At 34.9% G+C, this 18,222-nt stretch overlaps 1 protein-coding gene across 1 annotated transcript; it reads right to left on the reverse strand.

The window, feature by feature from the left end:
- Nucleotides 1–16,546: 16,546 nt before the first annotated feature.
- LOC139188608 (uncharacterized) lies at nt 16,547–17,110 on the reverse strand. Its single transcript, XM_070806226.1, has one exon. It carries the CDS (start codon nt 17,108–17,110, stop codon nt 16,547–16,549), a length of 564 nt encoding a protein of 187 aa, XP_070662327.1.
- Between the last annotated feature and the right edge of the window lie 1,112 nt (nt 17,111–18,222).

An 18,222-nucleotide genomic window follows, 5' to 3' on the forward strand; every position in this document is an offset into this window, starting at 1 on the left:
AAAAAGGCAATCTGTGATATTATGTGCTTGTGCAAAATTTATAAAGGGCCCTTCTTATAAAACATCTTAATGTTGTAAAATTATGAGGATGAATGAATGCCCACAATAAAGGAGACTTAGGAATAGTAGGGAATAGTAGTGAATAATAGGGAATAGTTTGTTATGTGGTGCTTTTTCAAAAGTGTAATGTCACGAGCGTTGTTTGATTTGTCACCGATGTGGCTCTATAAATAGAGCATTCTGTGTGTGATCAATACACAGTAGCTGAAAGTAATAATATCAGTATCTCTTCCTTCCTCTTTTTATCTTCAATCATTTTGTGTTATAGTTACGAAACAAAACAATGTAATATTTTGTACCCGTTTCGCTCATGTCCTTAGCAAAGGTTATCTCTCTAACTTTTGCCTATTTATAACACGTTTTCAGCACGACTCTCTAACCTTAACTAGTTTTCATCTCCCTTCGCCGAAAAAATGCTTCCTCCAAGGATTTTCATGTTCTTCTTCCTCATTTACCTCACCTGCCTAATGTACCTTCATGAAGAATTGCTACCACCATGCTTGCTTCTAGTTCTCAATATAACAATTACTTATATCTTTGATTTCTTATTTGGTGTAGCTCCTGATTATTAATCCATTGTTTATTTATGTTAATTTTATTACGATCGAAGATGGTGCGGTATCATCACCCATCTTAAATTGCAGATTTAATTTTACTGCAATTTTAAGTGGTACGGTACAATCGCCAATCTTATGTTATATTGTTTCAATGAGAGTGATACGGTACAATCGCCCTCCTCATTAATCATGTAAGTCTCGAGCCTGAAGTTTCGAGTGCTTATCATTTTGGCCTGAAAATCAAAATGAAAAATTTGTAAGAATCAAAAGTTCTAACACTACATTCCTCTAGAATACATATTATTGCAAGTTCTTACACATCTTTTTTTTTTCAGAAAAGAAAACAAAATGGTGAACTTGGCAAAGCTTGATTTTGTTGCCCTGGATATTACTAGAAAGAACTACCTTACCTGGGTAGTTGATGCCAATATCCATCTGGAGGCATAGAATTTTGGAGAAACCATCAAGGTGGAGAATAGTGCATCCTCTCAAGATCGGGTGAAGACCATGATCTTTATTCATCGCCACCTTAATGAAGGATTGAAGAATGAGTACCTAACGGTTGAAGATCCATTAGCCATCTAGAAGACACTGAGAAATATATATAATCACCATAAAACGGTGATTTTTCCAATGGCTGGTTATGAGTGGACACATCTAAGGATCCAGGATTTCAAATTGGTGGCTAAGTACAATTCTGCAATGTTCATAATTAGCTTTGTGGGGAAACCATCATTGAGGAAGATATGCTGAAAAAGACTTTCAGCACCTTTCATGCCTCTAACGTGCTCCTACAGCAGCAGCGTATAGAGCGAAGCTTTATTGAGTGGCTGAACAAAACACTGAGCTTCTGATGAAGAATCATCAGTCCCGACCTACTGGATCAGCACCATTCCCATAAATGAATGTTGTTTCCCTTGAAGTGAATACCACATCCTCTCGTGGCAATAATTACAAATGAGAATGTGGCAACAAGTGATGTCGGTGGAACAAGAAAGGCAATAATTATGATGTCAAGTTTCATAACTAGGTTCCAAGGCATAATTCAGAACCGAGCTTCAAGAATGCGAGTCGCCACAAAGGCAAAGCTCATATGAATAACACTCCTACAAATCCTAAAAGAGTTTCCCATAGGTGTGGTGGCAATGGACACTGGGCGTATACCTGTCGTACCCTAAAACATCTGGTGGACCTGTATCAAACCTTCCTCAAAGAGAAGGGTGTCGAAACCAATTTCCTCTACCAGGCTAAACCAATGGATATATCTAATCCAATGTTCGATTTATCAGGGCAATTGAACACAACCCACCTGAATGTCTCAGACTTCATTGTGGAAATAGAGAATAAAATGTATCGGTCTGATTGAATCATTTCTGTTTGATGTACTATTATTATTTGAATTTGTAGTTTCAAGCTCGCATTTCAATTCAATAAAAGTGGCATTTCAATTTCCTTTTATTATGAATAAACTGTGGTTCCCTTACTCAGAAAGCATGGATAAAAACTATGGTTATTCTCAAAACAAGAGTAATGACGGAGATACTTATCTTGCAGATAGCATAACCATGCATAAAATACTTCGAGATAGAAAATATATCTTAAGCTTGATGCTTACAAAAGTAAAGGTAACAACAATATCAGGCCAATTAGATGTAATTGAAGGCTCAGGAAAAGCCCAGATCATGTTACCAAATAGAACAATATTGTCCATACAAAATGCGTTGTCGTTACTCGATCTACTCAAAATTTGTTGAGTTTTAAAGACATACGTTTAAATTGATATCACATTGAAACGAAAAGTGCAGAAAATGTGGAATATCATACGCTTGATATTCTTTAAACCTTCTTTTCAGTGAACCAATAACTTGATCTATTACATATAAGAAGTTATGAGCCCTAAAAGATTCCGCCGCTGATTGTTCAGTTAATTGGGATGATTCATCATCATTCTCATCAAGGTGTCTCTTTATACGAACTTAATGCTTTTCTGGAATCAATCACAGAATCAATTTCCATTTCAATAACAAGTTTTTTAGCATTAATCATGGCCTCCACAAACCCAGTTTCTCTGTACTTTTCAAAATAAACAATCAATCCTTGTTCTTGTTCTATATCAACATCAATACGCATATCTTTAGATTGTAAATCTTTGTTAACCTCATTAACAGCAGCCAATATTTTATATCGAATAGTCATGCATAGTAGCAACTAAAAATTCCCAATGTCATCTGTTGCCAAAGATTTAGCTACACTTCTTGTTACTAAGTCATTGTCACTTTCTACTAATTAGAGTAAAGATTTTTTATATTTGTAGACGTTGGGATTGAATTGCTTTAACACTTGCAACACAGCTTTCCCATCGTGTGGCCGACAATAATTTGAGAGTTGGTCCTTTTATATTTTCTTTCAGAATTAACCATCGGTTTGTAGAATTCATGAACAAGCTGTAAATACGTTGCACTGTTCCAAATAAGTTTTTTGCTTTGCCACAAGAGTTTGCTATATTACAAAGTGTTAAGATAAAGACTATGACAACCACATGGAGTGTACATTGCTTAGGATTTATATCCAAAAGCCTCATTTGTACACCTTGGTGTCTCTGTCTCATATTTGACCCATTATCATAACATTGCCGTCTCACATCATCAATATTAAGATTAAGAGTTTTTAATACATGTTGCAGTTCTTCGAATAGTCCTTGTCCTAATGTGTTATTCATTATCAAATGTTGCAAAAAATATTCTTCTACTTTTACTGGAGTACTATTCACATCCACACATCTTAAGATCAATGTCATATGTTCTTAGCGGCAAAAATTAAGAGTACAATCAAGTATCACGGTAAAATATTTAGCTTCTTTGATTTTTTTTTAATGATTGCAATTTTGATTTCGCATGACCGTTTGGATTGATTTACGTCTTAGATTGCACAACTTTGTCAATTGTTTTATTTTTTGCAATCTAAGACACAAATCAATCTAAGTGGTCATGTTCAAGATGTGATCAAAACTGGTTTCATGTTCTAAGCCTCACATTCAGATGTGTACAATCCTTGTAGCCCTCATTTGCTAATTGACATTTGAGAGGCTATTTCTTGGACAATCTACAACAAAAATATAACACTTTATCAACATCCTTTGAATACACTAGCCAATAGTCTCTATCATGTTTCTCTCCATTGGATAAGTATCGAGTGTAAAAGGCTGCATTAAAACGCCTATTAAATTGATCTTTAGGACATTTCTCAATTGATAGATCTCTTGCATAACCTTTTTCTGCTAACAAATCAATTCATTTGGGATCAAGACTATCCCAAATTCGAGGATAAAAAATGTTCAAGGGAATGGACTCACTCGATCAATCAGTGAAGACAGTAAGTGAAGACAGTAGGAGTATCCTCATGATTATCATTCTCACCAAGATCGTCATCAATTTCCAAATCATCAAATAATTTATCATTGTCATCATGTTTTTCAATAACTAAATCATCCATTGAACTTTGTGATTTTTTTTCTTTCAGAAAAAACTTATCAATAGCTCATTTTTTAGACTTGAGTCAATTGTTCAACTTTTCTTTTTCTTGGGCGTTTCAAGTAGCTAGATGAATATTTTTTAGTAGGTGTCATCTTTTATATATCAAACAAGATCACAATTAAATTATAGTAAGTATGAACAAAAAAACATGATAGTCCCCAATACTTGTATGTCTAGTGATTTTTTGTGATTGCTACCATCTTGGTTTTGCCTTGAAAAGTACAAAAGAAAAAAAAATCATCATAGATGAGAAATACCCAAATCTTCAAATTCAAATTGAATATACTCAAATTAGTAAATATCTTACTTTAATCGAAGTCTACATCACTCTGATCAGTTGAATTGTTTTTATGATTCAAAAGTTTCTCTTCAATTGAATAAATTTATGAATTAGAGTTTAATAATTTGTGGGAAAAAGAACAGTGCGACGGGTGGAGAAGAAAAGTGGATTGGGATACTAGCGTCCAGGACAGTGGGACTTTGGAGTGAGAGAAGAAAAGTAGAAGAGTCTCTGACACTGAATTGATTATCTCGGTGGGGTTCTTCCCCTTTAATTGATTAGCTTTGCCACAATTACTTTATAAATTATATAATGTTGTAAAAGTTGTAGGAGTGAATGCCCACATGTTTTAGTCAAAGATGAAAAGTGAAGAAGTATTGTTGTTTTATGATGTTTTTCAAAATGCACTCATTTCATTTGTATGATTCTTTACAGATATGGCTCTATATAAAAAGCACTTCATGTATGATCGCAACACACAGAAAATAAAAGAGTGAAAGCAATAATACCAATATCTATTCCTTCCTCTCTTTACCTACAATTCTTTTGTGTGAATAGTTATGAAAATAAACAGTGTAATACATTGCACCCTCTTCGCTTCTAAATTTATTAAAGGTTATATGTCTCACATTTGCCTATTTATAACATATAAATTATAATTAATTACAAATTTGGTGGTTTTTGTAGGCAAGTAGCCCACCAATTTTTAAAATCAAATGATGTGGTTATTGAAGTTTGGATTATTAATTAAGTGTTGATTAACATGTTTATTTTTTATTAGTTGCACATTATTTGCTTTTAAAATTTTAGTTTCCCTAGCATTATCCTTATCAAAAAATGCATTTTACATTTAAATTTTGTCTCATTTTCACACATAAATTTTGATTTTTTAAGCACTTTCATACTTTCCTTAGTTTTCTATCAAATACTTCATTAGACGAAATATTGCATTGGCACACCTTATTTGCCAAGTGACAAAATATTAATAATGGAAAACTAATAAAAAATTCAAAAGACACTTTCTTTTAATCTTTAGGTAAAAACTTGTTGTAAGTACCTAAATTGCCCTTAGAGCATCTAACCAACACATTCTATATTAAAGTAGGTGGTTCATGCATTTATCAAACAAAAGCAATGGAGTATGAAGACAAAACAAAAGATAGCAACATGTGACGAAAAAAGCCAAAGCCGTCATTCAGAAATAGTGACTATCCACTCTCAGAAATAGTGAAACTTTGTAAATGATTGTACATTATTTTGAAAAAGAATTTGTGTAGCCTAGTAGATCAAATTTGTATAAATAAAGGTCTTCCTTCATTCATAAACACACGAAAAAAAATAATTCAAACACCTTAATCCACAAACAGAGCAAGCATCTGAAGCTTTCTTCCATCCTTTCTTTCATCTTTAGTAAACTTTCATCCTTGTAAACATCATTTGTAAATATTTTTGTATATCAACAAGGAGTAAGTGTAAATATTCAAGAAATTTTTTTTGTCTTAAGTAATTTTTCTTTCTTTCTTTTAATGGGTTTGTCTAATTAGACTTTCAGTCAAAAACAGAGAAACACTATTGTAGTTATATTATTATCTTGCTAAATTGACAATTATACTTTGTTTAAGTATTCTGTTATAGTTGAATGTTTGTCATACAAATAACTGAACCAATGTGTCTATAAGTTTAGCCCTCGTGGTTTCATACCTTCATTATGAGTGGCCTTTATCTTGAAACACGTCGAGTTTTATGTCTAGTTGTTATAATGGTCATTTGATTATTTCACTGAGCCTCTACTTCGATTTTGGTATCAGAGCCAAATTTAGCATTTTAACAGTATAATTACAATAGTAAAGTACATTGAAGACAGAAGTCATCAACACAACTAATATCACACAATCACTTAATTTGGTATGAATACTTATATTATTATCCCTGCAGGCTTTGTCAACCACAATTACTAGGAGTTTATTGTCTTAGATATCCAACTAGAACTATAATAAAAAGAAGATTATCAAATATTTATCCGCATATTAAAAGAACTCTGAAGAAACAAAAATTTTATGAGAAATTTAAAGAAAAACTCCCGGTACTGTTTACTTTAACAAAAAACCACATTTTTACACTAAAAAGTCAATCCTTGTACTATTCACTTTACCCTTTATTTTGTCATTATCGTTAAAACTCAAAGTTTTCAAGTCATTTTCATTAGTTTTCCTAAATTTTATCTTAGTGTATTGAACACTCCAAGTTCAGCATAATATATTAACACCAAGTAGAGCAACTACTCATACTTTGTAGATTTTGTGAGAAGAAAGAGTATTTAAGAAATCAATTAGCAATAGCTTTAGAGAAAAGTATGTTTTAGTTTATGATACGTTACCTTAGTTTAGAAATTAGTGATTAACAAAAAAGAAAAATCTCAAGCAAATAATATTGTAGATCTTATTATTAGTCAAGCAGAAAATATGAAATTAGAAAATATTAAGCCTAATAATTTATTAAACTAGTTATTAGGCTACTTTTAGAAAAACTCCATAAAGACCATTAGGCATGATTTAGATTATATTATATCCTAATTAAAAAATATTCAAATATTTCCTAGAAAAATAATAATAAAACAGCTCATAGATATTATGGATTGTAAGCCCAAACAAGTAGAAATTAGATCACTAGAGATAATTAACTAATTAAAATTAGAAGTTCAAAAAATACATTTAGTACAAAAAAAAATATTAACAGAGCAATAAGTTGCATAATAAAATAAATCCCTAAATGAATAGAAAATATAATCAAACTTTGTAAGAAATTAGTATATTAGATAAAGAACTAGTTAGTTTAACAGATTTTGTATCACAAGTAGCTAGTAGTAATATTCTAATTAGACAAAATAATTAGGGCTTGTTTGAATATGCTACTCTATAAAGTGATTTTACTCACTAGCAGTTTTTGTTTGTAACATTTTTCAATAACACTTTTATGAGGAAGCAGTTTGTTATTTGGCATGCAACCAATTAAATGCTTTTATATTGTATGGAAGTGCTTTTTAATTAAATAGAGTGTTTGGTTGTCAAATGAAAAAAAAAAAAAAAAAGCTTTCATTAATAATTCTCAATAATCTTTTCACAAGTGTGCAAAATGCATATAGTCGTTTCTATATTATATTCATGAGAATAGGCAAGCAGTCTGTAAAATTTGAGAATTGATGTTATGATTCATAATACATTCTAAAAACAGCAATCATGCATAGTATTTGTTATATAATAATGTAGGATATGTTATCATTAAAAATAACAATCATTAATGTTGCAAGAAGTTTATTATCAGCAAGTTAAAAATAACAATCATAAAAGACAATAGTCATGCATCGGTAAGTTTGCTTCATATTGCTTCATAACAATCACCAAACAAATATCTATGAAAGACAATGAACGATCTCCAAACAAATAATGTAGGAAATATCTATAGAAGGTCAATGAATGATCACCAAACAAATAATGTAAAAAATATCTTCGGAAGGCAAATGAACGGTCACCAAACAAAATTATTTTCGTATGGTTCAAAATTTACAACAATTTTTGCAAACATAACATATCACCAATTAAATTCACACACTACATACAAATCTAAGATAAGAAATAGCATATATACGTTCACAAAATTTTCAGATGATGAAGTTGTAAAGAGATTTGGGAAAGATAGAGCCCAAGATATGGGAGATCAAGAAAACTGCTCTAGCCTTCAAAATAATCTAAACAAATAAAAAAAAAAACCTTTAGGTTTTCAACGTGCATTTTAAATAAAGTTGTTGATGGTAGTTTAAATGTTTTTTAAAGGGTAATGACATTTTAGACTTTGCAAAAATTTAAAAATAGGGATAATTTTAGAATTGAAAATTTTGCGTGCAAATGAAGCAAAGAGTTTCCCATGTTTTCTCTGCGCATCACTTTTAGGAGGAAGCATCTCCTTGGTCCTTCTTAGAAAATGCTTATTACTACTTTTACTTCCAACTAAAAACACTTTTAAAATATTTGACAGATGACATTTTTTTTAAACTGAAGCACTTTTACTTATTAAGAAAAGTTTTTGGCTCTTTCAAAAGTACAACCAAATGAGCCATTAATCATTCAATTAGTTTTAAATTTAGCATAAAAATTAGATTAAGCTGAAGATCAAATAGCAGAAATTGTAAGATCTCACATCGCCCAAAGGTGAGGATTCTATAAGCCCTATATGTATATTCTCATCTCTTCCTAGCATGTGGCATTTTTGGGAGCTCACTGGCTTCGGATTTTATCGGAACTCTAAAGTTAAGCGAGTTCACGCGAGAGCAATCTCAAGATAGGTGACCTAGTGGGAAGTTCTTGTGTGAGTTCCCAGAAACAAAACCGTGAGGGCGTGGTCGGGGCCCAAAGCAGATAATATCGTGTTACGGCGGAATCGAGCCCGGAATGTGGTGAGGGCCTAAGCCGGGATGTGACAGAAATCAATCAAGTTGTACAGAACATATTTTCATCATTGCCACCACCTTTATTACAAAAATTAGAAAATTTAATTTTGAGTACGAATAATCATAGTAGAAGACCTAAGATTAGTCCCCTTGATAATAGAAATAGAACTCTTCCAAAAAAAAAAGGAAAAGAAATAGTGAGAGCAGCAAATATTTATCCCATTGAGGAAGAAGTAAGCATAAATTTCATTAGCTTAATGTACATAGGAAAAATATCTGATAAATATAATCATAAATTTCATTTAGAGTTTCAAGATTTAGTTCAAACATTTGGAAGTAAGCATGTAAAGATAGAAGCAAAACTTCTAGGTAATAACATTTTAGAAAGAGCCCAATGGACATTACCTACTTTACAAGTAGCAAAAATAGGCATTCAGATCATGTACAAATATATAAAACTAATGCAGGAGACATAACAATTAGGTTTAGTAATTATAAGCAATTAGAGAATTTAGAAGATGATGAAAGTAAAATTGAAAGAATTCGTGAAAGTATTCATATGCCTTTTAATAATTTAGATATTAATTTATCGAACATAATTTTGATCTCATAGAAAATACTGATAATTTAGATGAGAAATAATATTTAGAAACTATAAAAAAATATGATTTATGACTACACATGATCTCAGATGAAGAAATGAAAATTTAATATTAGATAGAAGAGTACAACATATTTGAGGAGCAAAAAAATACCATAATTTATTAGAGTTAAAAATTGAATGTAACTTAGAAAGAAAAGTGGAACATCAAAAGTAGATACTAATTCAATATACACTATTAGAATAGACTAACTGTTTTTTTAGGCAAATAGGTGAGCAATATACTACTGAACAAAAAGGAGTAGATTGCATGGATGAAAATTTGGTCGGACCACCTAAAAAAAGTAGAAGTGATGACTCACCAAGAATCGATTATTTCATCAGCATCTTCATTTTTATCTAAGATCGAATTTGATACATGTAGGTGTATATAGTTTAAATCGATTGTTAAACTACCAATTCAATCACTTTTCAATATCCAATATCTCCATCTTCCAGTTTTGGATTTTAACTTGAAATGAATAGATTCTAGGCATCTCATTTAGAAATTCATAGAAAATTGGTTAGTCAAGCAAATTCAATACAACTGGAAAACATTTTGACTTTAAGCTAAGGACTATATTGCTAAGAAAAGTGCCCCTATGGTTGTGAATGTCAGAAAAATGAGTTTTCACCATCCACTGCTCATTTTGCTAAATGAGATGCCTAGAATATATTCACAAAGGTTGTTTTTTCACTTTGAATTTGTTAAATGACTAATCCAATATCTCCATCTTCTAGTAGCTCACTAATAATTCATTTGATCATTTGAATTAGTGAGCTACTATGATGCGTCCTTTAGATTTTTTTTAGTATGCTGACTGGAAAATATTATCTATGTATTCTATTTATCAAATGACATGAGAATCAAAGTGAAAAACAACTTTTGTGATCTTTTAATCTAAAGCTAGATCCCCTACTCTATTTTATGAACCAGGAAAAAGAAATAGGGGAATTAGAGGTAGCCTAATATTTATGGTTTCATAATCTTTAGCATGTGCGCCCTGTTTTTTTATTTTTATTTTTTTTAAAAGAGTAGATTCCTTGGTTATATCCACTAGGTATGCATACGACATAAATTTATACTCCACAAAGGAGCATTATGATTGAGAGAAATTGCTTCTAACTGTGTTATATATATATATATATATATATATATATATTTAGGTTGTGAAACAAAATATGGACATGGAATTGAGGTATTAGCTGAAGGTGATGTGTATAGCTTTGGTGTGATTCTACTCGAGATTATGACACAAAAAGACCGACAACTTATGTTTTTTGTTGAGCTTGATTTAAGGAAGTGGGTGAGCTTTGCATTTGATGTCACATTGAAGGAGGATGCATAGCTGATGTTTTTGGGTGGGCTTGATTTAAGGAAGTGGGTGACTTATGCATTTGATGTCACATTGAAGGATGATGCATACTCGAGAGGCACACCTGATGCTGCAATGGAGCTCAAACTATACAGCATTCAAATGCTTGAGGTAGGGGTGATGTGCAGAGGAGAGAGTCCATAGAGATGCCCTGATGTCTTTGATTATGCCAATGTTGAAAAAAATGCATGAAAATAAGAGAAATTAAAGCTACAAGTGACACACCCCGATCCTAGAATCAAGGCGTGCCGTACGGTTGATTCCTTATTTCACCTGTTATAATGTTGCATCCTTATTATGTTTTGATGCATGGCATGGCATATTTTCTCAAAAAGTGTTAAAGACTTGTGATTTGAGTTTTGAGATTATATATGGTTATTTATATACTATTTTCTAGGAAAGTATACAGGTTTTACAGCGAGAGGTTAGAAATGTTTTAAATGAAATGTTTTCGAAAAACTTTGTTTTACTGACCCACTTAACTTTGTTTTGTGCCCCTCCAGGTTCAAGATAGCAGAGCTTTGGGTGGCCATTAGTAATCCAACGATGTTCTGACAGAATTCACAAAAGTAGGATTCACCCTCGGGTGTTATATCTTAGTAATGGTATCTTTAAAGCTTCCGAACTGTGTAAATGGTTACGTCATTCTCATGTGACGGCCAGCATGTCCTCCTTCGGGACGGGGTGTGTTAGTTGGGACGTCGAGATAGGTCACTGTGGTATATTCATATATCCAAATTGAGCACCGTATGAGAAATTATTAGGAATTGTCGGTTATGTGCTTTAATTAACGTTTTTATAGTTGTTTCGCATATAGGTGATACCTATCCCGAGGACGAGCGCATCCAGGGACGTCACGGGGGTTACGACCCTTCGACTTACCAGTGAGTGGACAATTATTTTCTGTTATTACCTATATACTATTGAAATTCCCAGAAATTGAATTTAAAAGAAAGTATTTTTGTAAGATGTCATGCATACATATTATGAATTATATGAATTGATAATTGATGCATATATATATATATATATATATATGTGAATTGGTGTTGTGGACGCATAGGTGAGTATCCAGTGAGTTTTATGTTATTTATGTGAATCATTGATGATGTGAATTGTGTTGAGAGCTCATAACTTGCACCCCTGGTGTTAGTGCTTATATTATTCACCGCACCGCATGCTCACCTTGGATCTAAGTAGGTGCATGTCGTACAGACCATGAGAGGGTTCCGACATGCTAGTCGTACATATCACTAGAGGTGGTTCCGACTGGTAGGTGACCTTAGATTATATGCATAGATGATTGATGAGTGAAGCACTAGAGCGTATTATTACACCATTCTTGTTGTACAGACTACTTCTGGTAGTTCTGACTTATGTGCAGAGTAGTGCCGTACAGGTCACGGTGGTGACTCTGGTTGGTTTGGATATTGAGCTATGGAATTAACCGTACAGGACCAACTGCATGGTCTCCGGTTGATTCATTATGTCACCTGTTATATTGATGTGTTCTTAATCTGTTATTGACATTTATGGCATGGCATATTTTCTGGGTTTTGATAAAGATTGGTGATTTGAGATATTTGAAGAAGTATATGCATATTATGTTATTTTTTGGGAAAGTATACAGGTTTTACAGCGAGGGGTTAGAAATGTTTTAAATGAAATGTTTTTGAAAAACTTTGGTTTTACTGACCCACTCAATTTTGTTTTGCGCCCCTCCAGGTTCTAGTTAGCAGTGTTAGTGGCCCACGAGGATTCCCACGGCGTACTGACAGACTACATAAATGTAGGACTCACCTGCGGGTGTTGTAATTTAGTTATGGTCCTACTTGACTGCACCTAGTACGTATGCTTTGAATTTGTGTGTTTCACACTTAAACTTACTCTAGCATACTAGTTGGATATTATTGCTAGTTGTTGGTTTTTATTCCTTCGTATTTCTCTTATCTTTTGCTTCCGCATCGCACTTTTAGTTACGTCACGCTCACGTGACAGCCAGCATGCCTTGATTCTAGGATCGGGGTGTGTCAACAAGTTTAAGTGCAGCTTCAAGATGATACAATATAGTGGAAAAAGATAAAATTTTGAAAATTAAAATTTGAAATTTAGTAACTACTTTTATTAAAAAAAAACTAAAAATTAGGAACTAAAACTTAAAAAACCCCAACTTTTGAGAACTTATTAAAGTAATTTTTATTTTAAAATTAAAACAAATTATCAAATAAAATTTTAGTTTAAAAAAATAAAAACAAAATAATTATCTAAGGGGCAAAATAAATTAATATCTTGGAGGCTAAAGAATATTATTATGGACATGAGTCTATATTCTGGAAGCATGTTGTTAGAGAAGTAAATTTTGTTTTGGATGCAACAGTATTAGCGTAGGCTTTAAAAGTACAAACTCTTATACTCGGAATGGATGTTTGCCGCATGTGGCTAATCGGGTCCTCTTGTTTGATTGCAATGATGCTAGTTGTGTGGATGCAAATTTCCGCCGTTTTCTCATTTGACAAAAATGTAGATGCAAAATAATAACACCTAAGATTCAGGCCAAAAACCTCAAGTGCCCATGATGAATGGGATGGGGCATTGGCCGAAGAATCTTCGATGCCAAGGTTAGAATTTTGAAAAGAATGTGTTTAGGAGTTTGTGGGTAGCAAATAACTTAGGTTTTTAGTGGGATAATATGGCTATTTATAGGGGAATGACCGGCCCTATTTAGAGAATAGTGGCCGGCCACATATGCTGTAACCGGGTGAATAATTGCAAGATATTATGTGAAATAATATCTTGCCATTAACATGGCACTTAATCCTAAATTAAATAGGAAATTTGGGAGTTACCTTTTGAATAAGGATCTGATGAGGAGTGATCAAAGGAATTTGAATAAATACCATTATAATCACTTTTGACTCTTCCTTGATTGAGCCGTTATTATCTGCTGCATGCAAAAGGGAACCCTGGTGTGCCTCGAGGGTAATTTCTTCATTTTTACCCAAACGTTCATGTGTCACCTTCATAATTTTTTTGATTATTTTTTGCTCCACACCGATCTCAATTCCCATTGAAAGATGGGGCTGCTAAATCTGAGTCGGTGATGTCTGCCATGCCAAAGATGGCTAGTACGATTACTGATAGGATTGCTCAACGTAAAGGTTTCGTCGTGCCCTTAATGCTGAAATTTATGCCCAGACGTCCGTTAGGAGCTAAGTCTAGTTCATCTTTGGAGAGGCTTGCCATTATGAGGAGCGATAAGGTGGACTCTGCTACTAAAGTGGTGCCTAAACCCATTCCCTTTGCTGTTGAGACTAATTCACCTGCTAAGAAAGATAAGACTGCTTGCGTGGGCAGTTGTGAGAAATCCACCAAGCCTGTTTCTGGGGAGGCTGCTGAGATTTGTGCCCTCTTGAAACCAGATCTACTTGAAGACATAAACACTTGTGCCAAGCTTATTGATGGTGTTAGAGAGGTTGTGTGCCCAAGTTCATTTGTGAAGCATACGACTCAGTATAGGAGGATTGCTCTGCTTACCATGATGAAAAAAACAGCAATTCTGGCTGCCGAATATATGTTCCTTGACCAAGGGGATACTAAGACTGCCAAGGAGGTGGCAACGACTGTGACAGTTGAGGCTTATTTTTCTGCTGATAAGATAAACAAGTTGGAGTCTAAGCTCGTCACTTTAAAGGGGTCTAATATCTCTGCCCCCATTTCTCTACAGCTTGAGATTGTTCGCTACGAGATTGTTGACTTGAAGACTAAGTTTGATGCGATCCAAGTTAAGTTTAAAAGTGCAGAGAATGAGATTAGTTGTTACATACCTCAGATTAAAGATCTTGAGCGTACCATTTCTAAGCTTTGTTTTGTTGCTTACGCAAAGGATAAAGAGTTGATTGCTGCTTGTAATCAAGTGATCTACTTCCAGAAAATCGTCAAGGCTTGAACCCCAAGTGTTGGAACTCCAAGGTGCGTTGAAGATGAACGAAAGTCTAAAGAATGAAGTGGATGAGTTGTAGCGCGTCTTTGTTGGCCTGCTCAAGGAGAATGAGTAGCTAAAATATGAGAAGGTTGGACTCAAGGCTTCGCTTGTTCAAAGTTAGGCCGATTTCTATAAGTTGCGTTATGTAAATCATCTTTTTGGTAGGCCGTCTACTTTGAGTTTGTTAGGAAAGACTTCGAGACCTTCTCTATTTCTTCGGAATACTTGCTTGCCATTACTTTTGAGGCTTTCATTGGTGAAGTAGTCAGAGAAGTTGGTGCCTAGGCTGTGGCAGTCGGGGGTGAAACGCTGGATGATGGTGCTGCTGAGAATGTGGTGGCTGCTGAAGGTGTGGCAATCGAGTAGTCGTGGGATGTCTAAGCTGCTGAAGAGTAGTCTTTTAGGTAAACTTTAAGATTTTCTTTATTTTCCTTGTTGCTTTTTTGCTTTGCTTGAACTTCATCGACCCTTGCTATTTATTTATCAATTTTGCTAGAAAATTTAATAAACTTGTTTCTTTTTTTTTCTTCATTTTTGCTTTTTTTGTTTACGCCTAACCTTTGACCTTTAGACTAGAGGCAGGCATGCTACTTTTCTATAAGCAAACATGCCCACGTAGTTTATGTAGCCGTAGGTTTTGGTGTAGAACTTTTGCAAAGTTGTCAGCTAGATGTCTTACTTACAGAAGCAAATGAGCCCACGTGACCACTTGGTTATTAACTTTGGCTTTCTTCAATCCCTTAAGTTGTGTGGCCTGCACCACAACATACTAAAGATTTATGGGTCATGAAATTCTCTAACCTTTCGTATCAAAAGTACACGGTTGTATTGAATTTCATAGGCAAAGGTCCATGAGAACTTCTTGCTCTTTATGTAACCAATTCCGTGGATTGCATAACAAGTATCACAACACTTTAGGAATTAGTGTAGATCTAAACAAACATTTCGCGCTTGACAGAGGTGAAGCTTATCGAATGCGTAACATGTCGACAGTGGATAGAGCTTCATATATGCACGATAATTGTTTAAACTTTCACAAAAAAAATGTGGTTGTATAAGTTTGGCGTAGCTTATGGCTAGAAGGGCAAGTCGTTAACAGTCTTCTGAAAACCGTAGGCTACCTTAGTACACTTGATAGCAGCTTTAGGGTTCCAGGGCAGTCGTCCATAGGGTGTACTACGTAATGTGCCTTATCTATCTCTGAGGCCTGGTTCCCCACTGATTAGGCCAAGAAACCAAAAATCCTTCAGTTAGCTAAGCCTTGAAAAAAACCATTGTGGCTACTTCTAGGAATCCTAATGCAAGCCATCGTGCACCTAGTTAGAGCAGTCCGACTCATCCACGTCTGGATATTCAGAGTGTATAGCTTATCCTCCCGCATCAGAGAGCAAACCCATGTGGGTACCAGGGAATTGGTTTACCCTATCGCACTGGAGAGTATGGTTGGTCCTCAAGGGCTACAATTTTTGCGATAAGTCCCTAAAAAGGGTGCGATCTTCTTTTGAAGTGTAGGAGTGATCAATTGTTGTAAGCATGCAGCCGAGCCAAGTTGTAAATTACTTTTGAATTCCACATTGGAAAATGAGTGAAACGAATGAAAACTTAGCTGTAAAGTAGGAACTGCATAACAACTGGATAGTCATCGGCTTGCAAGGTGGTGCCCGTCGAGTTGCTTCAGTCTTCAGGCTTTAATGTAGTGGGAGGTAACGCATGGTACTTCCCCAGATTGTAGACGTTCCACTGTTTTTCGATCTTTTTGTCGTTTATGGTGGTGAGGTTGTAACTACCCTTGCCGCCTACTTTGCTGATCTTGTATGGACTTTCCCAGATGTGATCTATCTTTTTAGAGCCTACTCTGCGAGCAGTGATAAAGACTTTTCTTAGGATTAGATCTCCAGGCTGGAACTGCCGGATCTTGGCCTCTTTGTTATAGCTGGAGAGAAGCTGCTGCCGGTAGGCTGCAATGTGGGTGATGACTTTCTCACGTTTCTCCTTTGCCATATCTAAGTTTATGGCCATCTCATTTCTGTTATGCTCGATGCTTGGCAGGAAAGTACTGATACTTGGCACGATGACATTGGGATGAATGATTGCTTTTGAACCAAATTCTAAGGAGAAATGAGTCTCACCGGTTACTCGTTGTTTGGTTGTGCGATAGGCCCATAAATATCTGGGAAGTTTGTCTGGGCATTTTCCTTTCTTGTTAGAGAGGGATTTCTTGAGGCAGTCAAGAATCATCTTATTGGATGTTTCGGCCTGCCCATTGCTTTATGGATACCTCGACGTGGACATGTGTTACTTGATGCCATATTTCTGGAAGAACTTCGCCAAATCTTTGCCTACAAATTGTGGGCCATTGTCTGTGACGATAGATTGATGGATGCCAAATCGGTAGATGATGTTCCTCCATATGAAGCGCTGTATGTCCGCCTGAGTTGTGGTTGTCATGGGCTATGCTTCCACCCAGTTAGTGAAGCAGTCAATTGCCATGATCATCATATTCTTGCCCCTAGTAGCAAGCGACATTGGCTCTACCAAGTCGATTGCCCACTACATGAACGGCTAATGACTCATCTACGTATGTAGCTTACTTGCAGGCAGTGCTGGTACCCACTTATAGCGTTGGCAGTGGTTGCACTTTTGTACTAACTTCTTAGCATTTTGATGCATAGAAGGTTAGTAGTAGCCTGCGCTAAAAGCCTTTTGTGTTAAGGATTGGCCTCTAGAGTGATTTTCACAAACACCTTTATGGATTAAATATAGAACATTTAGATCATTAGGAAGCACTAGGCAATGGATATGTGGTCCAATATAGGATCTTCGGACAAGAATGTCGTTCCACATGTAGTAACGTGTTGCCTTTGTTTGGAGTTTTCTAGACTCTAATCTTTCTGTGAGGAGTGTGTCATTGACCAGGTAGTCTATAATGGAATCTTGCCAGTTTGGAGTTGTACTAACCTATGACACCTTAGCTGCTAGCTCTGCCTCTATTATTGGTTTGTCTAGATATTCCACCAAAATAGAGCGTTTAAGTTGGTGGTCGAGGGCGGAGCCTAGGCCAGCTAGCACGTCCACGTAGGCGTTGTTTGCCCGTAAAACTTAAGTAAGGGTGTAAGTTTGAAATGCCTTAAGTTACTTTCATACCTTCTCTACGTATTACGTCATCTTCGGATGCTTTGCATGTACTTCCCAGTAGTTTGGTTGGTGATTAGTTGGGAATCGAAATGAATTGCAAGCTTTTTCACAGCCAAGTCTTTTGCCATTCAAAGGCCTGCTAATAGGGCTTCGTACTCTGCTTCGTTGTTGGATGCCTTGAAGCCTAAAGTGATAGCCTGCTCGAGCATCGAATT

Source organism: Malus domestica, chromosome 10 (genome assembly GCF_042453785.1).
Source record: "Malus domestica chromosome 10, GDT2T_hap1".
In the NCBI taxonomy this organism is placed as follows: domain Eukaryota; kingdom Viridiplantae; phylum Streptophyta; class Magnoliopsida; order Rosales; family Rosaceae; genus Malus; species Malus domestica.

Bases quoted from the DNA above. Each gene is read 5' to 3' on its own strand.
- LOC139188608 (XM_070806226.1), bottom strand. From the start codon at position 17,110: ATGATTCTTGACTGCCTCAAGAAATCCCTCTCTAACAAGAAAGGAAAA.